The following is a 13315-nucleotide window of genomic DNA, read 5'->3' as shown; positions in this document are numbered from 1 at the left end:
TATTAGGATGACTCCCAAGTGAGAAGTCACTGGTCCGAATCGGGGAGCAGCCATGAATATTCCCAAGAAAAGAGAAACTGCCTCATCCAGCTCATCGATAGCTGTCTCCTGGCCAAGAAAACTGCCAAACTGCATCATGTTACTGCCCTGACAGTTGTAGGAATACAGGCAAAATATCGGAGTCAACAAGTTGGCTAATCACAAGGTCCATCAGTTCTGGAAACACGGCAGTGGAGACGGCTCGTATGCTTCATAATATTGAGATCACAGACGTCCATGCAAGCATCCTGCAGTGCACATTACACAAGTCTGGTGGCCCGAAAAAAGGGTGAAGAAGCCTCAACTTCAATATCATCATATGAAGCCTCCGCTTGAGTTTGCAAAAAAGTACAGTACGAAAACTGGACAGTAGAAGATTTGGAACGGGTGATTTGGAGCTATGAAATTAAAGTCAATAGACTAGAGTCTGATGGGTGCAAATGGGTCTGGAGGAAACCAAGGAAAAAGAAGCTAAAGTGCCGATAAATTAAAGGAACTGTCAAGTTTAGTGGGGAAAGCCTGATGATATGAGGTTGTTTCACTGCCAAAGACGGATACTTGACCAGGATCGATGGTGGTCTCAATGCTGAGCTGTAGGTGAGTGTCCTACAAGATAAGCTACTTCATGCACTTGAATATGGGAATGAAATAGATGACGTAGTGTCACCACTTCTTTCCAAATCTCTGAGTCCTGCTGGACAACGTCCCGAAGCATATATAGAGATTGGTGAAGAAGTGATTCAATGACCATGAAGTAGAGGTGCTGGATTGTCCCCACTGTCCAATATAAAATGATGGCAATCTCACGTTCTAAGCAGCAGTGGTGAGATACGGAGCCTGAAAGTCAGAAGGTCAGAACATTGTTACCCTTGGGCTTGTCAATGTAAATGCCATCACTGCCTCCGATGCGTACACGATACCTTGTATAGATGAGTTCTCGATGGCCAGTGCCCAGTATCTAACAATAATGATTTGAATGGGGGGTGCTGGCAGACCCCGACATCCAAGGAAGCTTAGGAGCGGTCTGCAGTCATTACATCTTTCATGTCATATGAATCCATGGCCGAGCAGGAAGAATTCCACCTGCCATTGTCCATGCAAAGTATCAGATTGGCATGACAATGGAGCAATAAATGGGACACTGAAGCCGGAGCCCGGGAAGGTAAATACCATCACAGCCTGGCCTAAAGACCAAAAACAGGTGGTTGTTCTAGGTTACTATTATAGGAAGGCTGTTCCTAACTTAAGATCACTAGTAGTGATGAGCGAATATACTCGTTACACGAGATTTCTCGAGCACGCTCGGGGGTCCTCTGAGTATTTTTTAGTGCGCGGAGATTTAGTTATTCTCACCTCAGCTGAATGATTTACATCTATTAGACAGCATAAGTACATGTGGGGGTTGCCTGGTTGCTAGGGAATCCCCACATGTAATCAAGCTGGCTAACAGATGTAAATCATTCAGCTGCTAAAAAACTAAATCTCCGAGCACTAAAAAATACTCTGAGGACCCCCGAGCATGCTGGGAAATCTCCTGTAACGAGTATATTCACTCATCACTAATCTCTAGCAAAACCCCCGACTGACCCCACTAAAATAGAAGCCAACCCTGGTAGTTAAATGGATGGAGGACTGTGAGATCTCTCTCCACCCACAAAATCAACAACAGGTCTCCTGTGGTACAAAAAGCGGATTTCACACAAAGGTTTCTGGTGCAGTCCGAAGCCAGAGCTTATTGTGTGGGAGCAGCGCTCAGTCATAACTAATACTCTGTATATCCCCTCCTATTACTCTGTGTATCCCCTCCTATTACTCTGTGTATCCCCTCCTATTACTCTGTATATCCCCTCCTATTACTCTGTGTATCCCCTCCTATTACTCTGTATATCCTCTCCTATTACTCTGTATATCCTCTCCTATTACTCTGTGTATCCCCTCCTATTACTCTGTATATCCCCTCCTATTACTCTGTGTATCCCCTCCTATTACTCTGTATATCCTCTCCTATTACTCTGTATATCCTCTCCTATTACTCTGTGTATCCCCTCCTATTACTCTGTATATCCCCTCCTATTACTCTGTGTATCCCCTCCTATTACTCTGTATATCCCCTCCTATTACTCTGTATATCCCCTCCTATTACTCTGTATATCCCCTCCTATTACTCTGTGTATCCCCTCCTATTACTCTGTGTATCCCCTCCTATTACTCTGTGTATCCCCTCCTATTACTCTGTATATCCCCTCCTATTACTCTGTATATCCCCTCCTATTACTCTGTATATCCCATCCTATTACTCTGTATATCCCCTCCTATTACTCTGTATATCCCCTCCTATTACTCTGTGTATCCCCTCCTATTACTCTGTATATCCCCTCCTATTACTCTGTGTATCCTCTCCTATTACTCTGTGTATCCCCTCCTATTACTCTGTGTATCCCCTCCTATTACTCTGTGTATCCCCTCCTATTACTCTGTGTATCCCCTCCTATTACTCTGTATATCCCCTCCTATTACTCTGTATATCCCCTCCTATTACTCTGTGTATCCCCTCCTATTACTCTGTGTATCCCCTCCTATTACTCTGTGTATCCCCTCCTATTACTCTGTATATCCCCTCCTATTACTCTGTGTATCCCCTCCTATTACTCTGTGTATCCCCTCCTATTACTCTGTATATCCCCTCCTATTACTCTGTGTATCCCCTCCTATTACTCTGTGTATCCCCTCCTATTACTCTGTGTATCCCCTCCTATTACTCTGTGTATCCCCTCCTATTACTCTGTGTATCCCCTCCTATTACTCTGTGTATCCCCTCCTATTACTCTGTGTATCCCCTCCTATTACTCTGTATATCCCCTCCTATTACTCTGTATATCCCCTCCTATTACTCTGTATATCCCCTCCTATTACTCTGTGTATCCCCTCCTATTACTCTGTATATCCCCTCCTATTACTCTGTATATCCCCTCCTATTACTCTGTGTATCCCCTCCTATTACTCTGTATATCCTCTCCTATTACTCTGTGTATCCCCTCCTATTACTCTGTGTATCCCCTCCTATTACTCTGTGTATCCCCTCCTATTACTCTGTGTATCCCCTCCTATTACTCTGTGTATCCCCTCCTATTACTCTGTGTATCCCCTCCTATTACTCTGTGTATCCCCTCCTATTACTCTGTATATCCCCTTCTATTACTCTGTGTATCCCCTCCTATTACTCTGTATATCCCCTCCTATTACTCTGTGTATCCCCTCCTATTACTCTGTGTATCCCCTCCTATTACTCTGTATATCCCCTCCTATTACTCTGTATATCCCCTCCTATTACTCTGTGTATCCCCTCCTATTACTCTGTATATCCCCTCCTATTACTCTGTGTATCCTCTCCTATTACTCTGTATATCCCCTCCTATTACTCTGTATATCCCCTCCTATTACTCTGTATATCCCCTCCTATTACTCTGTATATCCCCTCCTATTACTCTGTGTATCCCCTCCTATTACTCTGTATATCCCCTCCTATTACTCTGTGTATCCCCTCCTATTACTCTGTGTATCCCCTCCTATTACTCTGTATATCCCCTCCTATTACTCTGTATATCCCCTCCTATTACTCTGTATATCCCCTCCTATTACTCTGTGTATCCCCTCCTATTACTCTGTATATCCCCTCCTATTACTCTGTGTATCCCCTCCTATTACTCTGTATATCCTCTCCTATTACTCTGTATATCCCCTCCTATTACTCTGTATATCCCCTCCTATTACTCTGTGTATCCCCTCCTATTACTCTGTGTATCCCCTCCTATTACTCTGTGTATCCTCTCCTATTACTCTGTATATCCCCTCCTATTACTCTGTATATCCCCTCCTATTACTCTGTATATCCCCTCCTATTACTCTGTGTATCCCCTCCTATTACTCTGTATATCCCCTCCTATTACTCTGTGTATCTCCTCCTATTACTCTGTATATCCCCTCCTATTACTCTGTATATCCCCTCCTATTACTCTGTATATCCCCTACTATTACTCTGTGTATCCCCTCCTATTACTCTGTGTATCCCCTCCTATTACTCTGTATATCCCCTCCTATTACTCTGTGTATCTCCTCCTATTACTCTGTATATCCCCTCCTATTACTCTGTATATCCCCTCCTATTACTCTGTATATCCCCTACTATTACTCTGTGTATCCCCTCCTATTACTCTGTGTATCCCCTCCTATTACTCTGTATATCCCCTCCTATTACTCTGTATATCCTCTCCTATTACTCTGTATATCCCCTCCTATTACTCTGTATATCCCCTCCTATTACTCTGTGTATCCCCTCCTATTACTCTGTGTATCCCCTCCTATTACTCTGTATATCCCCTCCTATTACTCTGTATATCCTCTCCTATTACTCTGTATATCCCCTCCTATTACTCTGTGTATCTCCTCCTATTACTCTGTATATCCCCTCCTATTACTCTGTGTATCCCCTCCTATTACTCTGTATATCCCCTCCTATTACTCTGTGTATCCCCTCCTATTACTCTGTGTATCCCCTCCTATTACTCTGTGTATCCCCTCCTATTACTCTGTATATCCCCTCCTATTGCAGGAACGGGCGGGCCAGTCCATAGCTTCAATGCCTTCATCTTGCAGGAACTGCTGACACTCCAGCCACATGAGGTCTGGCATTGTCCTGCATTAGGAGGAACCCAGGGCCAACCGCACCAGCATATGGTCTCACAAGGGGTCTGAGGATCTCATCTCGGTACCTAATGGCAGTCAGGCTACCTCTGGCGAGCACATGGAGGGCTGTGCGGCCCTCCAAAAAAATGGCACCCCACACCATTACTGACCCACTGCCAAACCGGTCATGCTGGAGGATGTTGCAGGCAGCAGACCACTTTCCACGGCATCTCATCTCCAGACTCTGTCATGTCTGTCACATGTGCTCAGTGTGAACCTGCTCTCATCTGTGAAGAGCACAGGGCGCCAGTGTGAATTTGCCAATCTTGGTGTTCTGTGGCAAATGCCAAGCGTCCTGCACGGTGTTGGGCTGAGAGCACAACCTCCATCTGTGGACATCGGGCAGTCAGGCCATCCTCATGGAGTCGGGTTCTAACCTTTTGTGCACACATATGCACATTTGTGGCCTGCTGGAGGTCATTTTGCAGGGCTCAGGCAGTGCTCCTCCTGTTCCTCCTTGCACAAAGGCTGAGGTAGCGGTCCTGCTGCTGGGTTGTTGCCCTCCTACGGCCCCCTCCACGTCTCCTGGTGTACTGGCCTATCTCCTGGTAGCACCTCCAGCCTCTGGACACTACACTGACAGACACAGCAAACCTTCTTGCCACAGCTCGCATTGATGTGCCATCCTGGATGAGCTGCACTACCTGAGCCACTTGTGTGCATTGTAGAGTCCGTCTCATGCTACCACGAGTGTGAAAGCACAACCAACATTCAAAAGTGACCAAAACATCAGAAAGCATTGGTCCTGAGATGTGGTCTGTGGTCCTCACCTGCAGAACCGCTCCTTTATTGAGGGGGTCCTGATAATTACCAATAATCTCCATCTGTTGTCTATTCCATACAGCATGTGATATTGATTGTCAATCAGTGTTGCTTCCTAAGTGGACAGTTTGATTTCACAGAAGTTTGATTCACTCAGAGTTCTATTCTGTTGTTTAAGTGTTCCCTTTTTTTGAGCAGTGTATGTGTGCGTGTGTGTATATATATATATATATATACATACACTCCTCTTATTCTTCCGTGTGTATATATATACAGTATATATATATATATATATATATATATATATATATATATATATATATACAGTATGTATATATATATATATATATATATATATATATATATTACTCCTCCTATTACTCTTGACGTTCCTGGTAATATTCAGCATTTGGGATATGACGGGCTGTATACTGTATATACTGTAGGATGTAAGTGAAGGCGTGCGGTGTGTGAGGGGTTAACCTAGGGCTGGGGGAGGGGAGGTCGGCTATGAATGGTGGTCTTTGAGCAGGAGGGACAGGCAAGAGGCGGAAGGAAAGTGCTGGAGAGGAAGAGAAGAGGAGAAGGACGTGGACGGGACAGCAGCAAGCGGGACCTCATATGTGTGTATATAGGGGACCCCGAAATAACACCCCGCACCCTGGTCAGTGCCCCCCAGATAAAGTCATTATAACACTAATCTGCTCCCGGTATAACGCTCCGGACTCATTATAACACTATAATCTCCTGCTCCCGGTATAACGCTCCGGACTCATTATAACACTATAATCTCCTGCTCCCGGTATAACGCTCCGGACTCATAACACTATAATCTGCTGCTCCTGATATAACGCTCCGGACTCATTATAACACTATAATCTCCTGCTCTCTGTATAACACTCCGGACTCATTATAACACTATAATCTCCTGCTCCCGGTATAACGCTCCGGACTCATTATAACACTATAATCTCCTGCTCCCGGTATAATGCTCCGGACTCATTATAACACTATAATCTCCTGCTCTCTGTATAACGCTCCGGACTCATTATAACACTATAATCTCCTGCTCCCGGTATAATGCTCCGGACTCATTATAACACTATAATTTCCTGCTCCCGGTATAATGCTCCGGACTCATTATAACACTATAATCTCCTGCTCTCTGTATAACGCTCCGGACTCATTATAACACTATAATCTCCTGCTCCCGGTATAATGCTCCGGACTCATTATAACACTATAATTTCCTGCTCCCGGTATAATGCTCCGGACTCATTATAACACTATAATCTCCTGCTCTCTGTATAACGCTCCGGACTCATTATAACACTATAATCTCCTGCTCCCGGTATAATGCTCCGGACTCATTATAACACTATAATCTCCTGCTCTCTGTATAACGCTCCGGACTCATTATAACACTATAATCTCCTGCTCTCTGTATAACGCTCCGGACTCATTATAACACTATAATCTCCTGCTCCCGGTATAACGCTCCGGACTCATTATAACACTATAATCTCCTGCTCCCGGTATAACGCTCCGGACTCATTATAACACTATAATCTCCTGCTCCCGGTAAAACGCTCCGGACTCATTATAACACTATAATCTCCTGCTCCCGGTATAACGCTCCGGACTCATTATAACACTATAATCTCCTGCTCCCGGTATAACGCTCCGGACTCATTATAACACTATAATCTCCTGCTCCCGGTATAACGCTCCAGACTCATTATAACACTATAATCTCCTGCTCCCGGTATAACGCTCCGGACTCATTATAACACTATAATCTCCTGCTCCCGGTATAACGCTCCGGACTCATTATAACACTATAATCTCCTGCTCCCGGTATAATGCTCCGGACTCATTATAACACTATAATCTCCTGCTCCCGGTATAACGCTCCGGACTCAGTATAACACTATAATCTCCTGCTCCCGGTATAATGCTCCGGACTCATTATAACACTATAATCTCCTGCTCCCGGTATAACGCTCCGGACTCATTATAACACTATAATCTCCTGCTCCCGGTATAACGCTCCGGACTCATTATAACACTATAATCTCCTGCTCCCGGTATAATGCTCCGGACTCATTATAACACTATAATCTCCTGCTCTCTGTATAACGCTCCGGACTCATTATAACACTATAATCTCCTGCTCCCGGTATAACGCTCCGGACTCATTATAACACTATAATCTCCTGCTCCCGGTATAACGCTCCGGACTCATTATAACACTATAATCTCCTGCTCCCGGTATAACGCTCCGGACTCATTATAACACTATAATCTCCTGCTCCCGGTATAACGCTCCGGACTCATTATAACACTATAATCTCCTGCTCCCGGTATAACGCTCCAGACTCATTATAACACTATAATCTCCTGCTCCCGGTATAACGCTCCGGACTCATTATAACACTATAATCTCCTGCTCTCTGTATAACGCTCCAGACTCATTATAACACTATAATCTCCTGCTCCCGGTATAACGCTCCAGACTCATTATAACACTATAATCTCCTGCTCCCGGTATAACGCTCCGGACTCATTATAACACTATAATCTCCTGCTCCCGGTATAATGCTCCGGACTCATTATAACACTATAATCTCCTGCTCTCTGTATAACGCTCCGGACTCATTATAACACTATAATCTCCTGCTCCCGGTATAACGCTCTGGACTCATTATAACACTATAATCTCCTGCTCTCTGTATAACGCTCCGGACTCATTATAACACTATAATCTCCTGCTCCCGGTATAATGCTCCGGACTCATTATAACACTGTAATCTCCTGCTCCCGGTATAATGCTCCGGACTCATTATAACACTATAATCTCCTGCTCCCGGTATAACGCTCCGGACTCATTATAACACTATAATCTCCTGCTCCCGGTATAACGCTCCGGACTCATTATAACACTATAATCTCCTGCTCCCGGTATAACGCTCCGGACTCATTATAACACTATAATCTCCTGCTCTCTGTATAACGCTCCGGACTCATTATAACACTATAATCTCCTGCTCCCGGTATAACGCTCCGGACTCATTATAACACTATAATCTCCTGCTCCCGGTATAATGCTCCGGACTCATTATAACACTGTAATCTCCTGCTCCCGGTATAACGCTCCGGACTCATTATAACACTATAATCTCCTGCTCCCGGTATAACGCTCCGGACTCAGTATAGCGGTGTACTATGCTGTGTACTTTTTGTGCTCGGCCCCTCTGTATAACGTTGTCCTGTCGATCCCCTGTATAACAACCTGCCCTCCATGTAGCTCTGGGGTGCAGGCCTCCCCTCTGGGCTCCGGTGTTGGGGTGACAGATCCTACTTGCAGGGACTCGGGGTGTGGTGATGGCGCAGGACAGAGGTCGCCCATGGGAGCCCCCGGACCTGTGGTCAGATATGGAGGAGAAGTTGTGGATCCTACAGGACCTGAACATGTTGTACATCCGGCAGATCGCCCTCAGCCTGCAGGTAACCGCCCGCGCTATATATCGCACCCATATGTAGCCCACGGTATGTGACGGCCCGCACCAATGGGGCCCTGTGTATAATATACGTTATATATGCCAGGCCTACTGACGTAGTCCTCACACAGCTGAGGTCTCGTTACAGTGTCTCAGCTTGGAGAATCCTACACAGCAGCAGTATAGATCTATGTACTGTACACGGTGTCAGGGCAGGATATCAGCCGGAGCATTGCCTACACTGGTCGCAGTCAGCTGTGTGTGCAGGACTAGGTTGTGACCTTGTTCATCCTCTGATGTCCGCTGCTGCACCTCACCATCAGCTGGTGATAATGTCTGCTGCTGCACCTCGCCATCAGCTGGTGAGGATGTCTGCTGCTGCACCTCGCCATCAGCTGGTGATGTCTGCTGCTGCACCTCGCCATCAGCTGGTGATGATGTCCGCTGCTGCACCTCGCCATCAGCTGGTGATGATGTCCGCTGCTGCACCTCGCCATCAGCTGGTGATGATGTCCGTTGCTGCACCTCACCATTAGCTGGTGATGATGTCTGCTGCTGGACCTCGCCATCAGCTGGTGATAATGTCTGCTGCTGCACCTCGCCATCAGCTGGTGATGATGTCCGCTGCTGCACCTCACCATCAGCTGGTGATGATGTCAGCTGCTGCACCTCGTCATCAGCTGGTGATGTCTGCTGCTGGACCTCACCATCAGCTGGTGATGTCTGCTGCTGCACCTCGCCATCAGCTGGTGATGTCTGCTGCTGCACCTCGCCATCTATTGGTGATGTCTGCTGCTGCACCTCGCCATCAGCTGGTGATAATGTCTGCTGCTGCACCTCACCATTAGCTGGAGAGGATGTCTGCTGCTGCACCTCGCCATCAGCTGGTGATGTCTGCTGCTGGACCTCACCATCAGCTGGTGATGATGTCTGCTGCTGCACCTCGCCATCAGCTGGTGATGATGTCCGCTGCTGTACCTCGCCATCAGATGGTGATGATGTCCGCTGCTGCACCTCGCCATCAGCTGGTGATGATGTCCGCTGCTGCACCTCACCATTAGCTGGTGATGATGTCTGCTGCTGGACCTCGCCATCAGCTGGTGATGATGTCCGCTGCTGCACCTCGCCATCAGCTGGTGATGATGTCCGCTGCTGCACCTCACGATTAGCTGGTGATGATGTCTGCTGCTGCACCTCGCCATCAGCTGGTGATGATGTCCGCTGCTGCACCTCACCATCAGCTGGTGATGATGTCAGCTGCTGCACCTCGCCATCAGCTGGTGATGATGTCCGCTGCTGCACCTCACGATTAGCTGGTGATGATGTCTGCTGCTGCACCTCGCCATCAGCTGGTGATGATGTCCGCTGCTGCACCTCACCATCAGCTGGTGATGATGTCAGCTGCTGCACCTCGTCATCAGCTGGTGATAATGTCTGCTGCTGCACCTCGCCATCAGCTGGTGATGTCTGCTGCTGGACCTCACCATCAGCTGGTGATGTCTGCTGCTGCACCTCGCCATCAGCTGGTGATGTCTGCTGCTGCACCTCGCCATCTATTGGTGATGTCTGCTGCTGCACCTCGCCATCAGCTGCTGATAATGTCTGCTGCTGCACCTCACCATTAGCTGGTGAGGATGTCTGCTGCTGCACCTCGCCATCAGCTGGTGATGTCTGCTGCTGGACCTCACCATCAGCTGGTGATGATGTCTGCTGCTGCACCTCGCCATCAGCTGGTGATGATGTCCGCTGCTGTACCTCGCCATCAGCTGGTGATGATGTCCGCTGCTGCACCTCGCCATCAGCTGGTGATGATGTCCGCTGCTGCACCTCACCATTAGCTGGTGATGTCTGCTGCTGGACCTCGCCATCAGCTGGTGATGATGTCCGCTGCTGCACCTCGCCATCAGCTGGTGATGATGTCCGCTGCTGCACCTCACCATTAGCTGGTGATGATGTCTGCTGCTGCACCTCGCCATCAGCTGGTGATGATGTCTGCTGCTGGACCTCGCCATCAGCTGGTGATGATGTCCGCTGCTGCACCTCGCCATCAGCTGGTGATGATGTCCGCTGCTGCACCTCGCCATCAGCTGGTGATGATGTCCGTTGCTGCACCTCACCATTAGCTGGTGATGATGTCTGCTGCTGGACCTCGCCATCAGCTGGTGATAATGTCTGCTGCTGCACCTCGCCATCAGCTGGTGATGATGTCCGCTGCTGCACCTCACCATCAGCTGGTGATGATGTCAGCTGCTGCACCTCGTCATCAGCTGGTGATGTCTGCTGCTGGACCTCACCATCAGCTGGTGATGTCTGCTGCTGCACCTCGCCATCAGCTGGTGATGTCTGCTGCTGCACCTCGCCATCTATTGGTGATGTCTGCTGCTGCACCTCGCCATCAGCTGGTGATAATGTCTGCTGCTGCACCTCACCATTAGCTGGAGAGGATGTCTGCTGCTGCACCTCGCCATCAGCTGGTGATGTCTGCTGCTGGACCTCACCATCAGCTGGTGATGATGTCTGCTGCTGCACCTCGCCATCAGCTGGTGATGATGTCCGCTGCTGTACCTCGCCATCAGATGGTGATGATGTCCGCTGCTGCACCTCGCCATCAGCTGGTGATGATGTCCGCTGCTGCACCTCACCATTAGCTGGTGATGATGTCTGCTGCTGGACCTCGCCATCAGCTGGTGATGATGTCCGCTGCTGCACCTCGCCATCAGCTGGTGATGATGTCCGCTGCTGCACCTCACGATTAGCTGGTGATGATGTCTGCTGCTGCACCTCGCCATCAGCTGGTGATGATGTCCGCTGCTGCACCTCACCATCAGCTGGTGATGATGTCAGCTGCTGCACCTCGCCATCAGCTGGTGATGATGTCCGCTGCTGCACCTCACGATTAGCTGGTGATGATGTCTGCTGCTGCACCTCGCCATCAGCTGGTGATGATGTCCGCTGCTGCACCTCACCATCAGCTGGTGATGATGTCAGCTGCTGCACCTCGTCATCAGCTGGTGATAATGTCTGCTGCTGCACCTCGCCATCAGCTGGTGATGTCTGCTGCTGGACCTCACCATCAGCTGGTGATGTCTGCTGCTGCACCTCGCCATCAGCTGGTGATGTCTGCTGCTGCACCTCGCCATCTATTGGTGATGTCTGCTGCTGCACCTCGCCATCAGCTGCTGATAATGTCTGCTGCTGCACCTCACCATTAGCTGGTGAGGATGTCTGCTGCTGCACCTCGCCATCAGCTGGTGATGTCTGCTGCTGGACCTCACCATCAGCTGGTGATGATGTCTGCTGCTGCACCTCGCCATCAGCTGGTGATGATGTCCGCTGCTGTACCTCGCCATCAGCTGGTGATGATGTCCGCTGCTGCACCTCGCCATCAGCTGGTGATGATGTCCGCTGCTGCACCTCACCATTAGCTGGTGATGTCTGCTGCTGGACCTCGCCATCAGCTGGTGATGATGTCCGCTGCTGCACCTCGCCATCAGCTGGTGATGATGTCCGCTGCTGCACCTCACCATTAGCTGGTGATGATGTCTGCTGCTGCACCTCGCCATCAGCTGGTGATGATGTCTGCTGCTGGACCTCGCCATCAGCTGGTGATGATGTCCACTGCTTCACCTCGCCATCTGCTGGTGATGTTGTCCGCTGCTGCACCTCGCCATCAGCTGATGATAATGTCCGCTGCTGCACCTCGCCATCAGCTGGTGATGATTGCTGCTGCACCTCGCCATCAGCTGGTGATAATGTCCGCTGCTGGACCTCGCCATCAGCTGGTGATAATGTCCGCTGCTGCACCTCGCCATCAGCTGGTGATGATTGCTGCTGCACCTCGCCATCAGCTGGTGATGATGTCCGCTGCTGCACCGCGCCATCAGCTGGTGATGATGTCCGCTGCTGCACCGCGCCATCAGCTGGTGATAATGTCCGCTGCTGGACCTCGCCATCAGCTGGTGATAATGTCCGCTGCTGCACCTCGCCATCAGCTGGTGATGATTGCTGCTGCACCTCGCCATCAGCTGGTGATGATGTCTGCTGCTGCACCGCGCCATCAGCTGGTGATGATGTCCACTGCTGGACCTCGCCATCAGCTGGTGATGATGTCCGCTGCTGCACCTCGCCATCAGCTGGTGATGATGTCCGCTGCTGCACCTCACCATCAGCTGGTGATAATGTCTGCTGCTGCACCTCGCCATCAGCTGGTGATGATGTCAGCTGCTGCACCTCGTCATCAGCTGGTGATAATGTCTGCTGCTGCACCTCGC

At 49.0% G+C, this 13315-nt stretch overlaps 1 protein-coding gene across 4 annotated transcripts in view; it reads left to right on the top strand.

The window, feature by feature from the left end:
* Window positions 1-13315, top strand: part of RTKN (rhotekin) — a 154184-nt gene that overhangs the window by 27682 nt on the left and 113187 nt on the right. For 2 of the 4 annotated variants that reach the window (XM_077280455.1, XM_077280454.1), the window contains exons 1-2: window positions 6093-6167; window positions 8912-9051. The exons of the other annotated variants lie outside the window; for them this stretch is intronic. In XM_077280455.1, coding sequence (XP_077136570.1) covers window positions 8929-9051 — 123 coding nt within the window. In that variant the 5' untranslated portion in view covers window positions 6093-6167; window positions 8912-8928. Of the gene's footprint in view, window positions 1-6092; window positions 6168-8911; window positions 9052-13315 lie in introns of those variants that run through there. 4 annotated transcript variants of the gene reach the window in all.

The sequence above is a fragment of the Ranitomeya variabilis genome, chromosome 1 (assembly GCF_051348905.1).
Source record: "Ranitomeya variabilis isolate aRanVar5 chromosome 1, aRanVar5.hap1, whole genome shotgun sequence".
Classification (NCBI taxonomy): domain Eukaryota; kingdom Metazoa; phylum Chordata; class Amphibia; order Anura; family Dendrobatidae; genus Ranitomeya; species Ranitomeya variabilis.
This window is presented reverse-complemented; position numbering and strand designations above follow the sequence as displayed.